The following is a 23,534-nucleotide window of genomic DNA, read 5'->3' as shown; positions in this document are numbered from 1 at the left end:
GTCTCCTTCTCTGTCGGAGAGATCTTTCTGCTTAGAGCTCCTAGACACCAGTCTAAAAAGTTAAAAACCTCGAAGGCTCTAAAAATACCTTTCAAAAGGTGGTCCAGGTCCGAAGATGACCAGCATATCTTTGAGCGTCTCATGGCTAAGCGGCGGGGAGAGTCTACAAGACTTGAGAAGTCGCCCTGGGCAGAGGCAGGAACTCCCAAGCCGACAACTTCTCCCGTGGCATACCAGACGCTCGATCTAGAAGAGAGTCTAGCAGGGGGAAACGTAAAAGCTGTCTTCCCTAAACTCTTTTTGGACTGCAGCCATTCTCCTATCACCCGCAAAGCTCTCTTGGACGAGCGTGCGAGGACGAGTCTAGTAAAGGCAGGAGTGGTTGACGGCATGCCTAACACAAACTCTGACGGAGGAGAACGCGGAGCCACAGACACAAACTGGTCCGGAAACATCTCTTTGAACAGGGCCAAAACTTTCCTAAAGTCCAAAGAGGGTTGCGTAGACTTAGGCTCGTCCAGTTCTGAATGCGGTTCATCTACGTGTGCAGCACCATCATCATCAGAAAGTCCCTCATCCGAGTATTGATGAGGAAGAGGCAACGGAGTGGGTAACGGCTGGTTAGCCGAGTCCGGTCGCACGGGTGCATGCGTGACTGAGCCGGACGCAACGTCATGGAACTGTTGCCCAGTCTGTGAGCTGGCAACAACCATAGCAGCGCGGGGACGCACAGCGTCTACTCCAGACTGTCTAGACTGATGTGGGTGAGCAGTGGCAACCACACTGGGTTGCGGAGGTTGACGCACCGCGTCAAAACAAAACAACTCTGACGGTTGTTGAACCTCACGAACGTCAACGGATACCTCCGTGCGTCGCTGAACGTCAACATGCGGCTGGCAGATCACACTGGAACGCATGGGTGGCGGAACTCTCTCAACTGGAGTGCGTGAGAAGGTTACCTCAGCGTCCCCAGGACGCACAACCGAGCGTGTGGGTGGTTGTAGGCAAGGAGCTGCACTAGCTGGTGCGGCAGCAACCTTCTCCGCACGAAAGTCCTGCATAAGCGACGTTAGTTGAGACTGCATGTCTTGCAGTAAAGACCACTTAGGGTCTACAGGAGCAGGTGCGGCGACAGACGGTGTAACTGTCTGAAGCGGTACCGCTTTGCCTCTCTTAGGAGGTGAGCAGTCATCGGATGACTGCAGCGAGTCCGAACTGACCCAGTGGCTACAGCTGGGCCATTGGACTTGCGCGGAAGGGACCGACTTGCGCTTTAACGGTCGTGAGACCTTGGTCCATGGTTTCTTGCGAGAAACACCTTCCGAAGACGAGGTATAATTGGGCTCTCTCGTCTTTGTTAGGCAGGGGCGATCTTGGGTAGATACGCCCGATACCACGGAGGGAACGTCTGTTCGCTGATTAAAGCCTCTCGAACCCATTTGTCGTACGACATTGCTTCTCCCCTGGACTTGGGAGCTTGCAAGAGGTCCCGGACTAGGAGGACGACAGGCACGAACAGACGAACCCTCAAGCGCAACACTATCCACAACACTATCACTCACTTTACCACTTCCCACTGCACTTTTACACTTCAGCTCCTTCACATCCGCCATGAGCTGATTACGGTCACTAGCCAGGGACTCAACTCTCTCACCCAGAGCTTGGATGGCACGCATCATATCAGCCATCGAAGGTTCCTGAGTGCCAGAAGGGGGATTAGGAGCAACCACTACAGGGGAAGGAATAGGTTGTGGGGCATGAGGAGAGGAAATGTCAATAGAACGAGAGGAACTTCTCCTAACTCTATCTCTCTCTAGCCTACGTGTATACTTTTGGAATTCGATAAAATCGAATTCCGAAAGCCCAACGCACTCCTCACATCGATCTTCCAATTGACAGGTTTTATCCCGACAATTGGAACAAACAGTGTGAGGGTCGATAGAGGCCTTCGGAAGACGCCTTGAACAGTCCCTAGCATTGCACTTCCTAAATTTTGGGACTTGTGAAGGGTCAGCCATTTTGAATTGGTCAAAGGGGAATTCAAAAACTATCAAAAAGTCATCAACAAAGAATCCGTAATCAAAAAGAGTTCAAGGAATTGCGAAGAGAAAGCCTGCACAGCGAAAGCTCAAAACTAGAATAGTGTACTTCACCAATTAGTTGTGAAAACAAATCCAGTTTAGCAACAGCGAATCAGTACGTCTTGTCGGTAGCACGACAGAGAAAATTGAGTTCTTTGTTTACATTGAGTACTGGGTATCTGGACGACAGATGGCGCTGTTGGGCACACCCGCAACCTGTGTAGCGATCGCTGGCGAATTTTACCGTAGAGTTTTCTGTCGAGCAACAGAGTTGCAGCTATTATAATCACCGGCTAAGTTAAATATTGAAAAACAAGAGATATAATAAGAACCTTTTATGGGCTGGATAAATAATATCATCACTTTTAAACCTGGACAAGGTACAGTTCAGAAATTCACTTCACTGCAGTAAACAAAGAAACTACTGCACTCCAGTTTGAAAAATTAAAAAACTCTCAAGAAATTTTGTTTTGCAAATTATTACAGTAAACTAACCTGGTAATAAGAGGCACACAATTAACTGTTTTGAGAGCTTGTACATCTTCAGGCATTTGGACGAGATATCGTATAAGTCGGAGGCCCCCTGCCCGTACCTCCTTGGCTTCGTGGACTAGACAACAACGTAATCTAAAGAGAAGATATCAAATTGTTCATAATTTTAATACAGTAGTCAAAATACAGTACATTGCTTTTGCATTCATTTTCAATAAAATTAGCAAATCAAATGCTAAACTACTGGGCAATCTCAATTGTGAAAGAACATACTACAGAAGATCCTCAACATACAACTAAATACTTGTAGATTCCAAGAAGCTGTTTATGTCAAATTGTTTTAAATCAAATTGTTAAATTTTCTAGCTACAAAAGTCAACAAATAGTCCCATTTCATATGAAATAAATATCAGGTTTTTGCAAATGTCATGTTTCTTAATGTATTAAATGAGATATTGTTCATTTCATTACAGTATACAAACTTTTGATACATTATCTGAACCAGTTGGATTTGTGTTTATGAACCTGAATGTTTGTAAGCTGAGGACCTTCTGTACTGTATATACAGGTTGTTGTGCTTTTTTACTATAGTTGCGGTCCAAAGACGCAAAATGCATTTATGACTTGGAGTTTCTATGAAAGTTAACACAAATTCATCTGGCCAGACGAGTAGGTTAGAAACATGGTACTTTGTATCGGAAAAAAAAATTGCATGAGAGAGAGAGAGAGAGAGAGAGAGAGAGAGAGAGAGAGAGAGAGAGAGAGAGAGAGAGAGAGAGAGAGAGAGAGAGAGAGAGAGAGAGATAATATGTTATTTTTATTAATAAAATAAATTTTTGAATATACTTACCCGGTGATCATATAAGCTGCAACTCTGTTGCTCGACAGAAAAACCTACGGTCAAAATACGCCAGCGATCGCTATGCAGGTGGGGGTGTACATCAACAGCGCCATCTGTCGAGCAGGTACTTAGTACTCCAAGTAAACAAAGAACCAATTTTCTCCTCGGTCCACTGGGTCTCTATTGGGGAGGAAGGGAGGGTCCTTTAATATATGATAACCGGGTAAGTATATTCAAAAATTTATTTTATTAATAAAAATAACATTTTTCAATATTAAACTTAGCCGGTGATCATATAAGCTGATTCACACCCAGGGGGGTGGGTAGAGACCAGCATTACATGTTTACATTATTATGAGCTAAGTATTTTGTATTTCATTTTAGCAGTTATTCAAAATACCAAACATAAAATAAATAAGTACCTGGTAAGGAAGTCGACTTGAACAATTTACTCTGCCTTTTTAAGTACGTCTTCCTTACGGAGCCTCGCGATCCTCTTAGGATGCTGAGCGACCCCTAGGATCTGAAGTATCAAGGGTTGCAACCCATACAACAGGACCTCATCAAAACCTCTAATCTAGGCGCTTCTCAAGAAATGACTTTGACCACCCGCCAAATCAACCAGGATGCGAAAGGCTTCTTAGCCTTCCGGACAACCCAGAAACAATAATAAAACATTTCAAGAGAAAGATTAAAAAGGTTATGGAATTAGGGAATTGTAGTGGTTGAGCCCTCACCCACTACTGCACTCGTTGCTACGAATGGTCCCAGAGTGTAGCAGTTCTCGTAAAGAGACTGGACATTCTTAAGATAAAAAGACGCGAACACTGATTTGCTTTTCCAATAGGTTGCGTCGATTATACTTTGCAGAGATCTATTTTGTTTAAAGGCCACGGAAGTTGCGACAGCTCTAACTTCGTGTGTCCTTACCTTCAGCAAAGCTTGGTCTTCCTCATTCAGATGGGAATGAGCTTCTCGTATTAACAGTCTGATAAAATAGGATAAAGCATTCTTTGACATAGGCAAAGATGGATTCTTAACTGAACACCATAAAGCTTCAGACGGGCCTCGTAAAGGTTTTTAAATAGAACTTAAGAGCTCTTACAGGACATAAGACTCTTTCTAGTTCATTTCCAACCATACGATAAGTTTGGAATATCGAACGATATTGGTCAAGGCCGAGAAGGCAGCTCGTGTTTGGCTAGAAAACCAAGTTGTAGAACATGTAGCCGTTTCGGATGAGAATCCGATGTTCTTGTTGAAGGCATGAATCTCACTGACTCTTTTAGCTGTGGCTAAGCATACCAGGAAAAGAGTCTTTAATGTGAGATCTTTCAGGGAGGCTGATTGTAGCGGTTCGAACCTGTCTGACATAAGGAATCTTAGTTACACGTCTAAATTCCAACCAGGTGTAACCAAACGACGCTCCTTCGTGGTCTCAAAAGACTTAAGGAGGTCCTGTAGATCTTTATTGTTGGAAAGATCTAAGCCTCTGTGACGGAAGACTGATGCCAACATGCTTCTGTAACCCTTGATAGTGGGAGCTGAAAGAGATCGTTCTTTCCTCAGATATAAGAGAAAGTCAGCTATTTGAGTTACTGAGGTACTGGTCAAGGATACGGATACTGACTTGCACCAGTTTCGGAAGATTTCCCACTTCGATTGGTAGACTCTAAGGGTGGATGTTCTCCTTGCTCTAGCAATCGCTCTGGCTGCCTCCTTCGAAAAGCCTCTAGCTCTCGAGAGTCTTTCGATAGTCTGAAGGCAGTCAGACGAAGAGCGTGGAGGCCTTGGTGTACCTTCTTTACACGTGGCTGACGTAGAAGGTCCACCCTTAGGGGAAGTGTTCTGGGAACGTCTACTAGCCATCGAAGTACCTCGGTGAACCATTCTCTCGCGGGCCAGAGGGAAGCAACTAGCGTCAACCTTGTCCCTTCGTGAGAGGCGAACTTCTGCAGTACCTTGTTGACAATCTTGAACGGAGGGAATGCATATAGATCTAGATGTGACCAATCTAGTAGAAAGGCATCAATATGAACTGCTGCTGGGTCTGGGATTGGTGAGCAAAATATTGGGAGCCTCTTGGTCATCGAGGTTGCGAAGAGATCTATGGTTGGCTGGTCCCAGGTGGCCCAAAGTCTCTTGCATACATCCTTGTGGAGGGTCCATTCTGTTGGAATTATTTGTCCCTTCCGACTGAGACAATCTGCCATGACATTCAAGTTGCCTTGGATGAACCTCGTTACTAGTGATATGTCTAGACCTTTTGACCAGGTGAGGAGGTCCCTTGCGATCTCGTACAATGTCAGAGAGTAGGTCCCTCCTTGCTTGGAGATGTACGCCAAAGCCGTGGTGTTGTCCGAGTTCACCTCCACCACTTTGCCTTGAAGGAGAGACCTGAAGCTTTTCCAGGTCAGACGTACTGCCAGTAGCTCCTTGCAGTTGAAATGCATTGTCCTTTGACTCAAGTTCCATAATCCCGAGCATTCCCTACCGTCTAATGTCGCACCCCAGCCTACGTCCGATGCGTCCGTGAAGAGAACGTGGTTGGGAGTCTGAACAGTCAGGGGAAGACCCTCTCTAAGGTTGATATAGTCCTTTCACCAAGTCAGACAAGACTTTATCTTTCCGGAAACCGGGATCGAGACCGCTTCTAGCGTCTTGTCCTTTTTCCAGTGAAAAGCTAGATGGTATAGAAGAGGACGGAGGAGTAGTCTTCCTAGTGACACAAATTGATCCACGGATGACAGTGTCCCTACCAGACTCATCCACAGCCTGACTGGGCAGCGTTCCTTCTTCAGCATCTTCTGGATGGATAGCAGGGCTGGGGGCTGATCGTCTTGTTCAGCAACGTCCTCATCAGAGGGTTCCTCATCCGAAACTGATGAGGAAACAGCAACGGAGTGGGCAACGTCTGACTCGCTGAATCCGGTCGCACTGGTGGATGCGTGACGGAGCCGGACGCAATATCATGGCACTGCTGCACAGTCTGTGAACTGTCAACAACCATGGGTGCGCGAGGAAGTACAGCGTCAACCCGAAACTGTCTATCAACAGGGCGCACAACCGACCGGTTGGAAGGTTGTTGGCCAGAAGGAGGAACCACCTCAACTGGCAGACGCGAGTAGGTTACCTCAGCGTCAACAGGGCACACAACCAACCGGTTGGAAGGTTGTTGGCCAGAAGGTTCTTCTCCGCATTTAAGTCCTCTATCAAGGACGCAAGCTTGGACTGCATGTCTTGCAGCAAAGCCCATTTAGGATCTACGGGAGCAGGTGTGGCAACAGACGGGGTTAGCGACTGAGGCGGAACCATTTACCATCCCGGAAAGCCTTGTTATGTGTGACATAATAGTACAGCAAAACTTCAAAGGCTCGACAAAAGGTGAGAAGATGACCTGTTAACAACTTGGAGCGTCTCCTGGCTAGGCGCCAGGGCGAGTCTACCAGAATTGAGAAGTCTATCTGGGCAGAGGCATGAACTCCCAAGCCGAGAACTTCTCTCGTGTCCTATCAGACTCTCGCTCTATAAGCCAGTTTAAAAGAAGGGAAAACAAAGGCTGTATCCCTAAAACTCCTCCTGGTGCAAAAACCAGTCGCCTAGCCAACGTAACGCTCTCTAGGAGAGCGAGAGAGCACTAGCTTAAAAACAACGGCTTCGAAGTAGCTAGGCCTAGTGTAAGTTCTGACGTTTAGGCGAACGAGGAGCAGCAGTTACAAGATCCGGACGAAGATCCTTAAAAAATCATCATGATTTAATTAAAGTCCATAGGAGGCTAAGCAGCTTAAGGCTCCTCTCCAAATGACAGAGTCCTCAAGGGAATATCAGTAGGAGGGAGAACAGCACTTTCTCATCTACAGGAACCTTGTCCGATAAAAGCTAGGTTATCTCAGTGAGTCTCTCACTGGTGCATTAGTAGCAGACCAGAAGGCAACGTCATGTAACTGCTTGACAGTCTGTGAACTGTCAACAACTGAACTGTCAACCACAACAGGTGCGTGAGGACATACAGTGTTCACTCGAGACTGCTTTGACTGTCTATACTGAGCAGTCAAAACAACTCTAGAATGCGGAGGTTGACGCACCGCGTCAAAACAAAACAACTTAGACGGTTGTTGTACCTCGCGAACGTCAACGGAAGGTTCCGTGCGTTACTGAACGTCAACATGCGGCTGGCAGGGTACACTGGAACGCATGGGTGGCGGGACTCTCTCAGCTGGAGTGCGGCAGAAGGTTGCCTCAGCGTCCACAGGACGCACAACCGTGTTGGTTGTAGGCTAGAGGTTGGTGCAGTGTCAACCTTCTCCGCACGAAAGTCCAGCATCAATGACGTTAACTGAGACTGCATGGTCTGCAGCAAAGACCACTTAGGGTCTACAGGAGCAGGTGCGGCAACAGACGGTGTGACTGCCTGATGCGGTACCGCTTCGCCTCTCTTAGGAGGTGAGCAGTCGTCGGAAGACTGCAGCGAGTCCGAACTGACCCAGTGGCTACAACTGGGCCGTTGGACTTGCGCGGAAGGGACCGACTTGCGCTTAATAAGCTGCGAGACCTTGGTCCATGGTTTCTTACGAGAAACCTCTTCCGCAGACGAGAAATAAATGGGCTCTCTCGTCTTTGTGTGGGTGGGGCGATCTTGGGTAGATACGCCCGAAACCACGGAGGGAAACGTCTGTTCGTTGATCAAGGCCTGACGAACCCATAAGTCGTTCGACATTACTTCTCCCCTGGGCTTGGGAGCTTGCAAGAGGTCCCGGACTAGGTGAACGACAGGCACGATCAGACGAACCCTCGGACGCAACACTGTAACACTTTGCGCATATCACTTTATCACTTCGATTTTCTGTTTTGCACTTATTTCACTGAAATCGAAACTTTTACTGATTTCTACCTGAAACACGCAATTCTACCCTTCATTAAAAGGTAGTAATTGCGAAATCAGTCGTATAATGCAGCTCATTAATACTAGCAAAAAACAGAAAACATATATAAAGATAAAAAATTCAGTGGCTGGGAAAGAGACTAAACACTAGTTCAAATAAACTACGTTTCCAATCTCTCACCGCACATAGCCTGGGGACAAGAATAAAACCCTAGAAACGTTTTACCTTCTTCCCCGTACAGCGACTAGGGAGGAGAGTAACATGAGAACAACGTTACCCGCTTGAACGGAACGTTTTCTCTCCTCTCTCTCCCTCCGTCTCTATCTCTCTCTCTCTTTCTCTCTTGATTTCGCATTTAAGAGAAGAGCCCAATTATATATCGTCAAAAAAAACATGTTATTTGACTAAAGGAAAAAACTGAAAGGTTTTCCAAATAAAAAGTTCCTTTAATTTAGAATTTAAAACATTTAAGCTAAGAAAGAATGAACGAAACGTCAGAATCGATATACTCTTACTGCAAAGTGAAACCGTGATACACTCTCTCTCTATCGTAACGATAGAGCGCATGTTGAACGTCCTGAACGTCAGCAACTGCGTAGTCTAAAATAAACGTTAGTTCATCTTTGAAAACAGTACGAAGACTATCAAAGAAATTCTTTCATAAAACATAAATTTAAAAAAGTTTTAAATTCTTTAAAGGCTAAATACGATATAACGGGCTCAACGTTGATTAACTTCGGTTCCAAGTTAGGACCGCCTACTATCAGGAAAGGTCGCATATAAACAAAACATAAAAAATTATTTTACATGTTTATAATAAATGGAAAGTTAATCGAAGAGGCCTAATAAAGGCGGAGAGATATAAAATATATAGATCTATAACGTGTTAAGCAAAATTACTAAAAACCTAAACACACTTCCGTCTAAGGGAAGGGTCGGCCATTTAAAAGTGAAAGAGAGTCTATACTCTCTTTGTCACCATAATTAAATCTATCCAAAACGAGTTCAAGTTTTGAGATGAAGATAAAACACCTGCATAGCGAAAGCTCAAAACTAGAATAGTGTACTTCACCAAATAGTTGTGAAAACAAATCCAGTTAGTAACAGCGTATTAGTAGGTCTTGCCGGTAGCCCGACAGAGAGAAAATTGGTTCTTTGTTTACTTGGAGTACTAAGTACCTGCTCGACAGATGGCGCTGTTGATGTACACCCCCACCTGCATAGCGATCGCTGGCGTATTTTGACCGTAGGTTTTTCTGTCGAGCAACAGAGTTGCAGCTTATATGATCACCGGCTAAGTTTAATATTGAAAAAACCTTTATTCCAATAATACATTGGGTTTTCTATTTTCAGATCAGGTCACCAAGGTTAGAAAGCATACATTTAAGCTATTAAAACAATAAAATCATAGTATACTATACAGTAAACAGTACAGTAGTTCATAAACACAGCATGAAAAATTAAGTCAAATATTTGTGACCAAGCTACTAGGATCTGTACTGAACTACACATGGACATAGAGCATTCAAAAATAGAATTGTTACTTACAAACAGAAGTACTGCTCCCGAGTAATTTTTTCTTCACCAAATTCAAGCGTTGGTGGTGGCGAGGCACCATTTGCTTTTGAGGGCAATGCATCTTCAAATACTTTGTTAAGCTCGTCTTGTTGTGGTGAGGTTTTTGCATTATTCTTAGCATTTACCTTCCCTACAGCTTTAACAGCTGCATTGAGGTATGCAAGACGACGGCTCTTAGGGACACCATCTTGGCGGCATAAGACAGGAAGAACTTCTTTTAAAATCCCTGACACTCCCTGCTCAGTGTCTAAAACAATGCTCTCCTCTTCACTTTCATGGCGCCCTGGAATGAGAAAAAGAAAAATCATTGCTCAAGCATATGAATAAAAATTTCAACATCATAAGTTTAGTTCCAGATGAAGCAACACTTATTGGTTCTTGTATAATATCAATTAGAAGGTGGTCCTAGCATGGCAGAGGATGCTCCTGCAAGGTCTAGTACCTTAGCTTAAGATGTCGGGTACATAAATTTTGCATATTCTTTTTAATATAAACTTGACTAGAGTATACTGCTATACTACAGATATATTTTCGGAGCATAAATAAAGCCAAGATAACAAATTTGGAAGTAATTTGTATTTTTCCTAATGATAAAAACCTGTAGCTATTTATAAGGCTACTGCATTAGTTTTGGTGAAGATGACAAATTCGTAGATAATTTGTATTTTTCCTAACTATACAAACCTTAGCTATTTATTAGGGGTTATACTTTCAACGGAGCTGAAATGACGAGCCATTAAAATTTAGCAAGGGTTAACTACCCACACTGCTAGTTAGCGGGGGTGGGTAGCTTGCTACCACTCCTGTTCACACACCTGTGATTTAGTCACTTTGCTTGGAGGTAGGACTTCAAGGAGGATAGGGTTGGCGGGCAAGTTTGTATAAATAGCTAAGGTTTGTATAGTTAGGAAAAATACAAATTATCTACGAATTTGTCATTTGTTCCGTAACTGGAATACAAACCACGCTATTTATTAGGGGTGACTCACCCATTAGGAAGGGTGGACATCCCTGCCAATCTGGCTTTTGGCTTTGCCCAGGGGCTCCTTATCTGAGTATATTAGTACTCAAAAATATTGAGTCCCTGCTCTCGCTAAAATGCGGCCTACGCAAGCTGTGTGTTGAGACATGCAGAAGGGTGACTGTCTAGGTAAAGATATTCCGAGTCTATGTAGGAAAAACCTGATCTAACCAAGACTTTCCCAATACCACCTCGTCAGGGTATGGGGACACAACAGTATTAGCTTAATACTAGGTATACAAGGGAGCATGGTTTACCTGCAGTGGTTTGAGGTCAGCTTATGCAGAGAAACCAGGATGCTGCTTTCCCCACGAGAGGGTAGGATGAAGAAAAGAATAAGAGCCAGTCAAATCTTTTCATTCACGCAGATTAAAACCGGGTAACAGTGCCCTCAACCTTCTGCTACTTGTCTAATAGGGAGCTTGAGGTATACAACCAGCTGTTGTGCAGCCACCACCGGACCGATAGAGATCGTATCGAGTTCCTGTGGGTCACGTCTTGCTGGAGAAAGGTTGTGAAAGTCACCTGGAGCATTCACATCCTTTCTTGTAAAACCTGCGTCACAGCGTAATCTGCTAAGAAGGACCTGACACTGTGAGTTGTCATGTCGAGATGATGTTTTGGTGATCCTCCTCTAGCCTCTCCCAGTAATAATGACAAGAGAAGGGACAAGGGTGGGCTGTTGCCATTTTCTTTGGATAAAGTCTCATACCTTACCCTGGGTACAGTAACGGATGATCTGGATCGTCCGTTACCGAGTTGAGACTTGTGTAGGATCCGTCACCTCTGGAGATTGTGTCTGGTAACATACTCAGGGACGAAATTGAACATTGTCTTTCACCCTTCTCATTAATGGGCGATGTCGAAAGAGAGACCATGAAGTTCCTTGACTCGTATGGTTGCTGTCCAAGTGTGTAGGAACATTGTCTTCTTAAATCAGGAGAATATTTGTTGCCTGGTGAAGTGGAACATAAGGAGGTCTCTTTAGAGATCGGAGAATTTGAACCATGTTCCGAGAGGAAGGTCTCAATTCCGAATGGAGAAAGGCAAGTTGTAAGCCCGTATGAGTTAGGAAAGGTCTATTGATGAGAGGATGTCCCTTCCTTTCAGTTTGAAGGTGAAGGATCAAGGTTGAGTGATCATCTTTACCTGTCGAAACAGAATAGGGGGTCTTTTCCTCTTGTATATACTCGAGGATTCCGCTATTGCTGGAATAGAGGTATCGAGTGGAGAGAGACACTTTCACATGACACCAACCACACAAGACGTCATACTGCCTGGTAGACTGATGCTGAGGAATTCCTCAGATATCTAGACAACCTTTTCGCAAAAGAGGTACTGGGTACTCTCCAGGCATACAATTATAGCAAAAGTATAGCTTGTGGTAGGTGTCGAAGTGGATTGTCTGTGATGTGGAGAGGGTACTCTTGGAGACTCTATCAGGAGCTGCAAAAGGTTTGGAAACCATTCTGCGTAATGCCATAGAGGAGCTAGGAGAGTCCTTGAGAGGCTGACTGATGTTCTAGCCTTCTTGAGTGCCCTTCTCCAGACAAAACAGGGACAAGATGTAAACGTAAATGTTGTACCCACCGTTGTTGCCAGAGAGCCTTGGGGTCTAGGGCTGGGGAGCAACGGCAGCCTGAGGTTCAGGAGCGTTTCGAACAGATCCCTAGTTGGAGGACCCCGTAAAGTTGGGACTTTGTCGGCTACAAGGCGATCCAAAGACCATTCGGTATACCTTATCTGAGATGCTGGCTGTGCACAGATTGTCGGCAAACACGTTCTTCTAGTCTGGAATGAAGCAAGCTGATAGTGGTACCGAACGGACTTTGGCCCATCTTAGTGTTTATACTGTTAGATGGGAAGAGGCTACGAGCAAGTTTTCTTGCTTGCCGATGTGAGCCTCTATGTGGTGTTGTCGTCCATAACATCACTGAGTGGTCTGTTAGGAACCGATGAGGCTGCTGAAGGATCGGAAAGTTGGCCTTCATCTCTTAAGAGATTTAAGTGAAGGTACTTTCGGACTCTGTCCAGAGGGCTGAGGTCGTGTGATGCAGCACTATGGTCCCTCCTCTCTTCTTTTGATGTGTTCTAAGCACAACATCAAGTCCGAGGGGTGGGGAAGGATGAGAAGGTTATACCACTCAATAGATTCTTGACTGACACCCATCCCCTGAGGTTCGTCCGAACTTCTGGTCCCATGGGGGTCAGAATGTTTGGGGGATCGAGGGCCTGATTCAAGTCCGACTCAAGTCACTCTGGGATGGGAGTTGTTCTTGTTTTTGAAAAGGTTTTGTGGATATTGGTATCTAGAATGATTCCCAGATACACCAGTCTTCTGGGACGGAAGTAGGGAAGACTTCCGCAGGTTTACCCTGATCACTGGATCTTGGTAAAAAGACTTCAGAAGTTCCAGTGCTAATGCAAGGTTGCCACTGAGTCTGCTAAGGTCAGTCAGTCGTCCCGAAACGGAGGAGACAGAAGCCGCTCCTGTGAGACCAGGATGGGTGTAGTGGAAAGACCGAAGCACATTGCCCTGAACTGGTGTTTCTTGTTTGTCTAGAGTGAATCTTCTAACCTTCCTAGATGGATGGTTTGGGCCTGGAAGTAAGTGTCCTTTAGCTCCAGTGTGCAAATGAAGACCTGAAGTCTTAGCCCTTGTTCGAACTCCAACATGGTGTGGACATCGACCCAAAGGGATAACTCCTTGCGGATCCTTTTGCATGGAAGATTGTTGACGCTGGAGTCTTGACTCGTGTCGTAAAGGAACAGACGCGATACCCAGTGTAAGAATTCTTCCGAGAGAGAATTCCTTTACCTACCAGCAGGAAGGCAACGCTTAGCCTTACCATGCGCCCTGATAGGATTGCATGGAAGATTGTTGACAATGGAGTCTTGACCCATGTCATAAAGGATCAGACGCGAAACCCAGAGTAAGAATTCTTCCCTGAGAGAAAATTTGTTTAACTAACAGAAGGAAGGCAACGCTTAGCCTTACCATGCACCCTGATGGGATTGATGCTATTCCTTAGAATAGAATCAATGGTTAGCGGTTGGGTATCGTGGTTACTGTGCAGTTGGAGAGTGCTCGCAAGTAATTCCCTGTCAACAAGCCTTTGATGAGGGTTGTCGAACGTTTGCCGATCACTTTAGTGTGACGGTGAACGGCCAGTAGCGAGAAGTATGTTGTATACCTTCTGATCTAGGGAACTACGGCCAGATGTTGACTAGTAAGTCCGCGTCACGAACTGCTGGCAAATTGCCGATGATCGATGAATCAGCGGTCTGTGAGCCGATGGTGAGCTAGATATCAGCAAGCTGACTATGGTCCCTCATGGTTGGTCAGAGATCAGCAAGCTGAAGATGGGCTGGTCAGAGATCAGCAAGCTGAGTTCAATGATCGAAGAAAGATGAGCTGCCCATCGGTGATCTAGTGATCAGCAAGCTGATGACTGGTTATTGACTAGCAATCGGTGATAGGAAAGCTAGCAATCGGAGATCGTTAAGTCATTGGAGGGACTAGAGGTCAAAGATCAGTGTTGAGCTAGCAATTGGCGATCTGGCGCAGAAGAGCGCTGGCGCGCAGTAAGGCACTGTGTAGTTTTGTGCAGTCTCCCTAGAATGCGCCGAAGCGCGTGACTGGTTGCGCAATGACGGATGCATTCACGCGCATGTGAGAGTACTACGTGGAGACTGCTGGGGCGCGTGTGCGGAAGACCATTTGCGCCCGCGCAGAACTGTTGGCGCACGCACGCAAGAGCATTGGCGCGGGCGAGTGCAAGAGCTTTGGCGCGCACGACTGTCGGCGCCCGCACGCGAAAGACCGTTGGCGCGCACGCACGGAAGACTGTCGGCGCGCGTGCGTGGAAGACCGTCGGCGAGCGCAGAAGACTGTTGGCGCACGCACACAAAAGAGCATTGGCGCGCACGACTGTCGGTGCCCATGTGCGGAAGACCGTTGGCACGCACGCACGGAAAACTGTTGGCGCGCCCGTGCATGGAAGACTGTCGGCGCGCGTGCGGAAGAGAGGTTTCCTCCATTGGTGAGATGGGGGAAAGAATCTCTTAGCGTGATTCCCTTGGAGACGGGAAATCTTCGTCTGAAAGGGAAGGAGAGGCAGTCCGGGGAATAGGAAGAATTTGCCTCGAAGGTCTGCGTTGAGTCAGCTTCATCCTCAGGGAAGTGACCGCGTCTAGAACTCCTTTTTTCCTCTTCAGTGGGGTAGAGGAAGCCATGGTTCCATGTCCCAATTCAGAGGACAAGCTTGAGAGCCTGCGTTACGGCTCTGATCAGGGCACCGAACCAGGGCTGTTGGCTAACAGATGCACTGTCAGATATACCCCTTGAAGGGAAAGGGACTGAAGGATCCCTGGGAGGAGTCACTGGAATAGGTGGGTTCACCTGTGGTAACTTTGGGACTCTGAACCCCTCTGGAAGTTTCCATTTTCCCACAATGCGCAGTGGTATGCGCTTGCGGGGAGGGGAATGAGGCGATGGCGACCTTGCCGGACGTCGATCCTTGTGATGCATAGGCTCACGCGCGGGAGAATATTGACGCTCGCGCAAGGGAGAATAATGGCGCTCGCACGAGGGGGAATTTTGGGGCTCGCGCGTGGGAGACTGATGGCACGCGCGGGCACGCAGGAGAATCACAATGTGCGGGCAGGCGAGTGTCCACACGAATCTGCTAAAGGCTTGGGGCGCACGCGCACAGGAGAATTTCCCCTAGCGAGCAGTAAATTCATGCTGGGCACGCGGGAGGATGTTGGCGCGCATCCCTAGGAGAGGGTTGGCGAGCAGGCATGTGGGTCGCATTTATATCCTTGTGGATGCGGGCAGGTGAGCGCTGGCGTGTTGGTAAGGGAAGGCGCGCAGGTGAAGGCAGCATGGCTGACTCATCTGTAGGCCTGCTAACAGGAGAAAGTTGGCGCGCAGGAGAGTATAATGCAGGGCGCGTATGCGCACATGCAGGAGAATGTTGGCATACGGGAGAGCGCTGGCACGCAGGAGAACGATGGCGCGCAGGTGGGCGCTGGAGCGTAGGAGATTGTTGGCGCTTAAGCGCAGGGCGCGTGGGCGCAGTGTACGCAGGCGGGCCCTGGAACGCAGGAGATCGTTGGCGCATGTGCGCGTGAGGGCGCGTGATGGAGCTATGCTCTTGTTGGCGCATACGCACTTGATGATGCCCTATGTTAGGGTGAGAAGGATGATCAGTGCGCTGTAGTGATGGGGCCTGACAAGCTACTGATGAGCGCTTGTCAGGTTTCGTGGGCGCAGAGCGCGTAGACTGTTGGCGCGCAATAGCACGTTCAGGTGGAACCTTGTTAGGCCCATGCAGGAACGGCGACGGCAGGTCTGTCGGGTGGAAGGTCGACGTGTCCTTTAAAAGGACGACCTTCCACCGAAGGAGATCGTGAACAATCTGCAGAGAGGTACAGGAACAATGCAGGTGCAGTGATGGATGATCAGTCTAGAGGCTTCTCTGCGGGGGACTACATAGAAGACGTTGAACCAAAGAGGCGCCTCCTCACCGCAGGGGAAGGAAGGCCGCTATGGCGAAGAGGAAGACGGATGCGCCTTCTGGGGGCTGTTGGATCAGCAACCTGACCTTCAGCAGTCCTCCCAAAAGCACCAGCAGGAGAGACTGACGATGGACTTAGTTTTCCCCTCATAGGATGACCAGGAACGGGGGAAACTAAGCTGTCAGCTACCGCAGAGTTTGGAGTGGAAGAGGAGATGGGTGAAACCGCATTGGAAACCTCTGACACCACAACGTCGACAAGAGACAGAGAATCAACCTCTGACGGTGACGACGATTGCTTGACACCAGCACCCAATCAGATGTAATCAAGCAAAAGCTTCTTGGAGGGCGAACCCAGAAGCCCCAAGGAGGACCAAAACTGAAAAAGGGAGATTAAAGACATGGCCTACCCTGGGGGGTGAGGTGGAGCTGCTTCGCTAGGGGAAGCAACGTCGTCTCTCGAGACCGGAGGTTGGTTAGAAATAATTCAATCTACGCTACCACTCGACGGTCTCTCGAAAGAGACCGACCAAGTGGGAGCTTCGGAGGAGGTTTGGGCAACGGAAGAAGAGGCCTTGGGTTTTTCTCCCTTTGAAGCAACCTTCGAAGGAGAAATATCCCGTTTGGACTTCTTTCGTCGTCGCGAAAACCTCTCCCACTGGGAGGCAGACCACTCACTACACTTATTGACACTATCACCCCGTTGGCCCCTACAAGAAGGACAAAGGGCGTGAGGATCAGTCTCGACCGCCGACATGAACGTTCCACAGGGGCGGTCGGGAAAACCAGGGCAGGTGCGCATGATCGCAGAGGCCAACTTCACATACACAGTAACTAGAAAAAGAAAGAACAAAAAGCAATTAAATGGCTGCCAATATGACGGCGAGGATGAGAGAGGACACGTCCGACCACCATCCGAGCCGAGAGCAAAGTGAGCTCAAGAACAGGTGTGTGAGAGGGGGGGGGGACAAGCTACCCTCCCCTACCCACGCTAACTAGCAGTGTGGGTAGTAAACCCTCATTAAAAATCAATGGCTCGTCATTTCAGCTATGCCGTAAGTAATACCCCTATTAAATAGCGTGGTTTGTATTCCAGTTACGGAACAAATGTAAAGTATGTTTTTCACTCTAAGTCCACTGTTTACATCTGAGAGACTGAAGGGGACTTATTGTGTATGCATTTTTCCCCATGGTTTGGGGAGCTTTCTGTGCATTTACAATGACGTATTTGTCATGTGGTTTTTTTAAACCAATTAACAGCTTACAAGTACTTCTTCATAGGTTCCCAGATGTTGTTCTACAACAGCCATTTTTTTCCCACCTTCGCCTTCAGTTTAAAGTTAACCACCATCTAGTAAAGACGTCTCCAAGAGTGAACTTCAGGGAAGCACATAAATCTATTTCAAAATTTAGTGTAATTTCGTTTATGTTGGCAACCGATTATGATGGAAATGCTCTACGTTCAGTGCAAAGCTATTGTTACTCATGTGAAATTGAAAAATAACAGCGAAATAATGACTCAAAAGGTCTGATACTAACTTAATTTTCAGGGAAGGCCAGCACATTTTCTACTGCAAAGCTTTTGTAATGATTGCCCAAAAAAAAAAAAAAAAAAAAAAAGCGACGATGTCAATCATAAGGTGAGGATTTATTTGTGATTTACTTTATCATAATCTGAGGATTTATTTGCAATTTACTTTAAGTTAGTGAACTGGGAAGGGGGTCCAGCTAGCGATTGTGACCTGGGAAGGGGGGTCCGGAGGGTCCAGGGGGCTCCCCCACCCCAGGCTAGGGGTTGTGACTTGGGGAGGGGAGTCCGGGGGGCTTGCCCCCAGCTAGGGGTTGTGACCTGGGAATGACTAGGTTAGGTTAGGTGGGTTTGTTAGGTTCTGTACCCTTTTACAAATCTCAAAAGTTAAATAATCACATTTTGGCCTATGTTCAGCCATTCACATGAACCACATATTTTTCCAACTGGTTACCTTGGGCTTATTTTGTATTTCTGAACATTATTATTGCTGCAAATCACTCGTTCATGACATATCCCCACCTTAAAAACCAGGGTTTCCCACTGCGGTCCCCCATAATTGTCTTTATATAAGGGGGTCCAAAAACTCATGAATGGGTGGTTTGCCCAAATAATCATGGTCAAAAATACATAAAACACAAGATAGCGAGTAGGAAAAATATATGGTTCATGTATTTGGCTAGAAATTAAAGCATCATATATTTACCGATATTCTTCCAACTGGTTATCTAGTGTTTTTTAAGCATTTCTGACCCTTCCTATAGCCACATATAACTCTTTTATTGGTGTTTCCTAACCCAATAACATGAGTTTCCCACTGGCATTCCCCATATTTGATTTTATATGTGAAGTAGAAAAGCTCACAATAAGGTTGTTCGCTAAAGTATTCATAGTCAGAGATTAAATAAAACACAAGATAACCATTTGGAACAACATACGGTTTATCTATTTGGCTTGAAATTAAAGTCTCATATAAGGACCCTGTCAGGTTGAATTCTGCTGTCAAAGTACGCAGACGAGTTTATACCATCGTAAAAAACGAATGATTAATGAATATCAGGGACTTTGACTTGCATTTAAGAATAAACAAAGTAAAAATATATCCCCACGTAATAAAACAGAAAATAAATTGTAATAGAGCAAAATACTTTAATTCAAATAGTAAACAAAAGGAGTGTTAAAATCTTTGCAGGTTCCAGGTTCCTCGTTGTTCTCTCCACAACACTGATTCTGGTCACACAACTATGCTTGCCATCAATACTGGGATATAAAGCAAAATTCTTGTCATAACAAGACTATCTTTATCTCTAGTGATGAATTGCGAACTAAGTAACACAAGAATTAGTCGGCAACAATACTTTTCCATTGTCACAGAGTACGCAAATAGGTTAATGATATTGCCTAGCCAACCATAACGAAAACAGTTGCGCTGCGCTTTTGAGTTATGAGTTTTGGGTATAACGGTACGAGTTATGATTCATTCACAGTTTCTTGTGGAACACAAACCATATTTTGTCATCACTGACTTAATAAAATAAGTACGAAGTATCTTACTTCTCATAGATCTAATACGGTATCCTCTGCCTCCTTGGTACATGTTTACGTCGCCATTACGAACTGACACATATTGTCTTCTTCTTTTTGCGTAGAAGTGTTGAGATTCGAGAAAAGAGAGTTTGACTTTCGTATTCATTTATAGAGATTGTAGTCCAAATTGACAAGGCTCGTGGTAATATTTCACGCATATCATTCCAAGCATAGGTATTGTCAGGAAACAATAAAGAAAATACTTCAGTTATGAGATGAATAAGCCCTAAATTCTTTGTAAGAAAACGAATTCCTGTACGACGGAAAACACTATCATCATTATTGTTATCATTATTAATAATGTTATTATTGTCAGCATTATAATTATTATCATAATTACTAGCCAAGCTAAAAACCTAATTAGCAAAGCAAAATGCTACAAGCCAGAGGGAAAAAAAGACGCCTAGTGTGCAAAGGAAATAAACTATAAAGAAGAATAAATCATTCAAAAAAATAATATAACACATTCATTAAGACTATAAATAACATTCATTAGATAAGTCGTAAATACTATTAAACAAGGCTTATGTCAATCTATTCATGAGAAAGGCATTTGTAACAAGTTGAACTGAAGTTCCACTGATTCAACTACCACATTATAGGAAGAGCGTTCCACAATCAGGACAATCCGAACATAACCACATGCGTAGTACTATGTAGGCTACTAGATGATACAGTTTGGTAAGATTTGAATGCAAAGGATGATCAGAAATGTGACAAATCTTATACTACTTGCGCAAAGAACTAACTGAACGACGGGGTCAGAGATTAATATCTCGACCAGGGATAAGGAATTTGATAAACCACAAGTCTTGTTTATCACACCAAGGTGAGAGTCAGGAGCTGAACAGCAGAAAGAATATTATCTAAAACATGATAAACTTAAAGAATTGAAATATTGCCTCACGATAGATTGATTACCAAAAGGGATATTCCCAATATGCCAGTATTTTTGTACACTTAAAAAAGAAACAGGCTAGATGTGGTTCTCAAAAATAAATTAACAATCACGAATCACACCTAGAATTTCAAGTGAGGTGTATAAAGTTAAATAGATTTTGTCAGTGCAAAGACCTGGATGTTGAAGAACCACTGTCCTTGACCTACTTACAATCACACTTTGAGTTTTGTCAGGGTTCAACTTCACGCTCTATAATTTGCACCATTCGCCAATTTTAGCTAGATCTCTATTGAGAGACTAGTCGACCACATGTCTACATTCAGGGCATTGCTGCATTAACCCATGACAGGACCCCTAGGTTTCCTTCTTTGGGACCCGCTACATCCCACAACAGGGCCCCGGCATATTTCATGTTTTTTTCGTACAATTTTTAAAAATAATATAACAAAGGCAATACACGATTCATAGTCTTCACAGTTAACACTAAAAGGGGAAAAATGCACAAGACCCTGCTCTTGGGGGTCCTTAGGTTTCAGCCCTGATTCAGGAGATGGAATTGATGCGAAGAGAGTAGCTTCGTATGAATAGGCAACAAGTTTGTATTCAACCCCAAACTATATATCATGCGTACGTAATATGAAAAGTTATGATAGCAATGATAGTGAGGTCTAGAGAAAGGTCAGGAATGACTGGAAAAAATATTTAGACAGGAAAGCAAATAAAGCTGACGAAGCTATGAATTCAAGGATTGGCTATGATATAAGAATTGTTCATAGAATTATTAATGAAATCTCTATTAGGGCAAAGAAAAAGAAGAAACATATGCCTATCAAAAAGAGAGATGGGTCTGTTATAACAACAGAAGATGAAGATAGACAACGTTAGATGGACACTTAAGTGAGGTCATGAATAGGAGATACGAAGTAGATAATTTGATTGATATACCTGAAGCTGATTAAGACCTTGATGTACCCATGAATGAATACAGTGTGTTTAAAGTCAAAGCTATCATTAAAAAAACAAAACAAAACAAAAATTAGGAGATGGAAAGTCTCTGGTTACGATGGAATAACTGCTGAAAATTAAGTGACCCCCAGAATACTTACAAGATTATTTTGTAGAATGTGGCATGAAGAGACAATTCGTGATGAATGGGAGTTAGGAGTGATAGGGAAAATAGCAGAAAATGAGACCTGGCTGATTGAAATAATTACAGAGGCATCACACTTACGTCTGTTGTCATGAAAATATATAGTATGCTTATTCTAAAGAGGCTAGAGAGAAAGATTAATGAAAAGCTGAGAGACGAACAAGCAGGATTTAGAAAAGGTAGAAGTTGTACAGACCAAATTTTCATTTTGAGACATGTTATACGGCAATGCGATAAATATAGAAATCCACTTTTGATTGCATTTGTGGACTATGAAAAAGCTTTTGATAGTGTGCACCAGCCAATTTTGTGGAGAGTCCTGCGTTATTATAGAGTTCCTCTTAAATATGTAAATTTGATTAAGTCTGTTCATGAGCATAGCAAATGGAAAGTTAATGTTAGTGGAGCTCTGTCAAATTAATTTCTAGTGAACAGTGGAGTACTCCAAAGGAATGTGTTGTCACCTATGTTGTTTATCCTCCTCATGGATTTTGTAATGTGTAGAATAATCGGAGATGGATTAGAATGGATTGGTAATAGGAAACTAGCAGACATAGAGTATGCAGATGATGCTGTCCTTATTAGCAGAACAGCACAGGATTTACCATGCTTGCTTACCAGAATGTATGAAATATCACAGGAGGTTGAGCTCAAGACAAATAGAAGATAGACAGACATGATGAGAACAGAGTATGCAATGAAAAATAAAATATCATTGGAAGGAGGAATGGTTGAGGTAGAATCATTTAAGTATTTAGTAACCATGATCTCCAATACAGGGTCTTTAGAATTAGAGTTTAGTGAAAGATTGAAAAAAACAAATCAGACAATGGCTAGGTTAAGTAAAATTTGGAGATTAAATTGCTTGTAATTAAATATAAAATGTCTATCAAATGAATATTCTTTTCGGTTATCAGCGATTCTCTTAGTATAGTCAATGTGCTCTATCCATGCTACTTACTTTAAAGGCCGCTCGTGAATGGCAGAGGCAGGGGCAGTGATAATGACATAGCTAGCAGGATAATGCCGTAACCTTCTCCAGCATAGATACTACAAGAAACTATCGTGCTTGAGGGGAACTCGAACCCCAGTCCAGATGATCTTCAGGAAGGGGCGTTTCCAATAGGCCACCACAACCTTAAGGACTGCTTTCCTGTTCCTATCACGTAGGAGAACCCAACTCTAGCCTACAGGTTCTATAAAATCCTTAATTACATACGTTCTTAGGTATTTTGCATATCACACTGCATAACTGGTGTTTATTGCCAAATCAACATTATCGAAGTACTTTGGAACAAGAAAGTCTGCAGTTTCTTCTTGAACAAAATATTGCTAATTTATCAATTCTCGCATTCGAGTTGTTTTGTAAAAGATTGAATATTTACATAGACGCTAGTTATGACACCCTTAGCATCCATGATTCGTATTTTTTGCTAATCTCTTCAGTTATTATTATTATTATTATTATTATTATTATTATCATTATTATTATTATTATTATTATTATTTGCTACGCTACAACCCTAGTTGGAAAAGCAGGATGCTATAAGCCCAAGGGCTCTAACAAGGAAAAATAGCCCATTAAAAAGGGAAATAAAAAACTACAAGAGAAGTAATGAAAAATTAAAATAAAATATTTTGAGAACATTAACAAAATTAAAAAAAGATCTTTCATAATATATAAACTATAAAAAAGAAACTTATGACAGCCTGCTTAACATAAAAAAATTTGCTGCAAGTTTGAACTTTTGAAGTTCCAAATCATATTAGCCTATATAAAAACGTTATCTTGCAGAAAATGATAAATTTTTGCACTGAGGTTCGTTTAATGACCCGTTAACCTCTTTGCCCGTTAACCTCCTTGCCCGTTAACCTCCTTGTCCATTAACCTCCTTGTCCGTAAACCTCCTTTCCCATTAACCTCCTTGCCCGTTAACCTCCTTACCCATT

General features: G+C 44.3%; 1 protein-coding gene across 2 annotated transcripts in view; it reads right to left on the bottom strand.

Annotated features, from left to right (window-relative positions):
• The window catches only part of rictor (rapamycin-insensitive companion of Tor), a 165,204-nt gene extending 145,630 nt beyond the window's left edge, over positions 1–19,574 (bottom strand). For both annotated transcript variants that reach the window (XM_068387213.1, XM_068387214.1), the window contains exons 1-3: positions 19,501–19,574; positions 9,846–10,158; positions 2,577–2,708 (exon numbers count right to left, since the gene is read on the bottom strand). In XM_068387213.1, the coding sequence (XP_068243314.1) occupies positions 2,577–2,708; positions 9,846–10,158; positions 19,501–19,543 (488 nt within the window). In that variant the 5' untranslated portion in view covers positions 19,544–19,574. The remainder of the gene's footprint in view (positions 1–2,576; positions 2,709–9,845; positions 10,159–19,500) is intronic.
• Between the last annotated feature and the right edge of the window lie 3,960 nt (positions 19,575–23,534).

This window comes from Palaemon carinicauda, chromosome 14 (assembly GCF_036898095.1).
Source record: "Palaemon carinicauda isolate YSFRI2023 chromosome 14, ASM3689809v2, whole genome shotgun sequence".
Classification (NCBI taxonomy): domain Eukaryota; kingdom Metazoa; phylum Arthropoda; class Malacostraca; order Decapoda; family Palaemonidae; genus Palaemon; species Palaemon carinicauda.
This window is presented reverse-complemented; position numbering and strand designations above follow the sequence as displayed.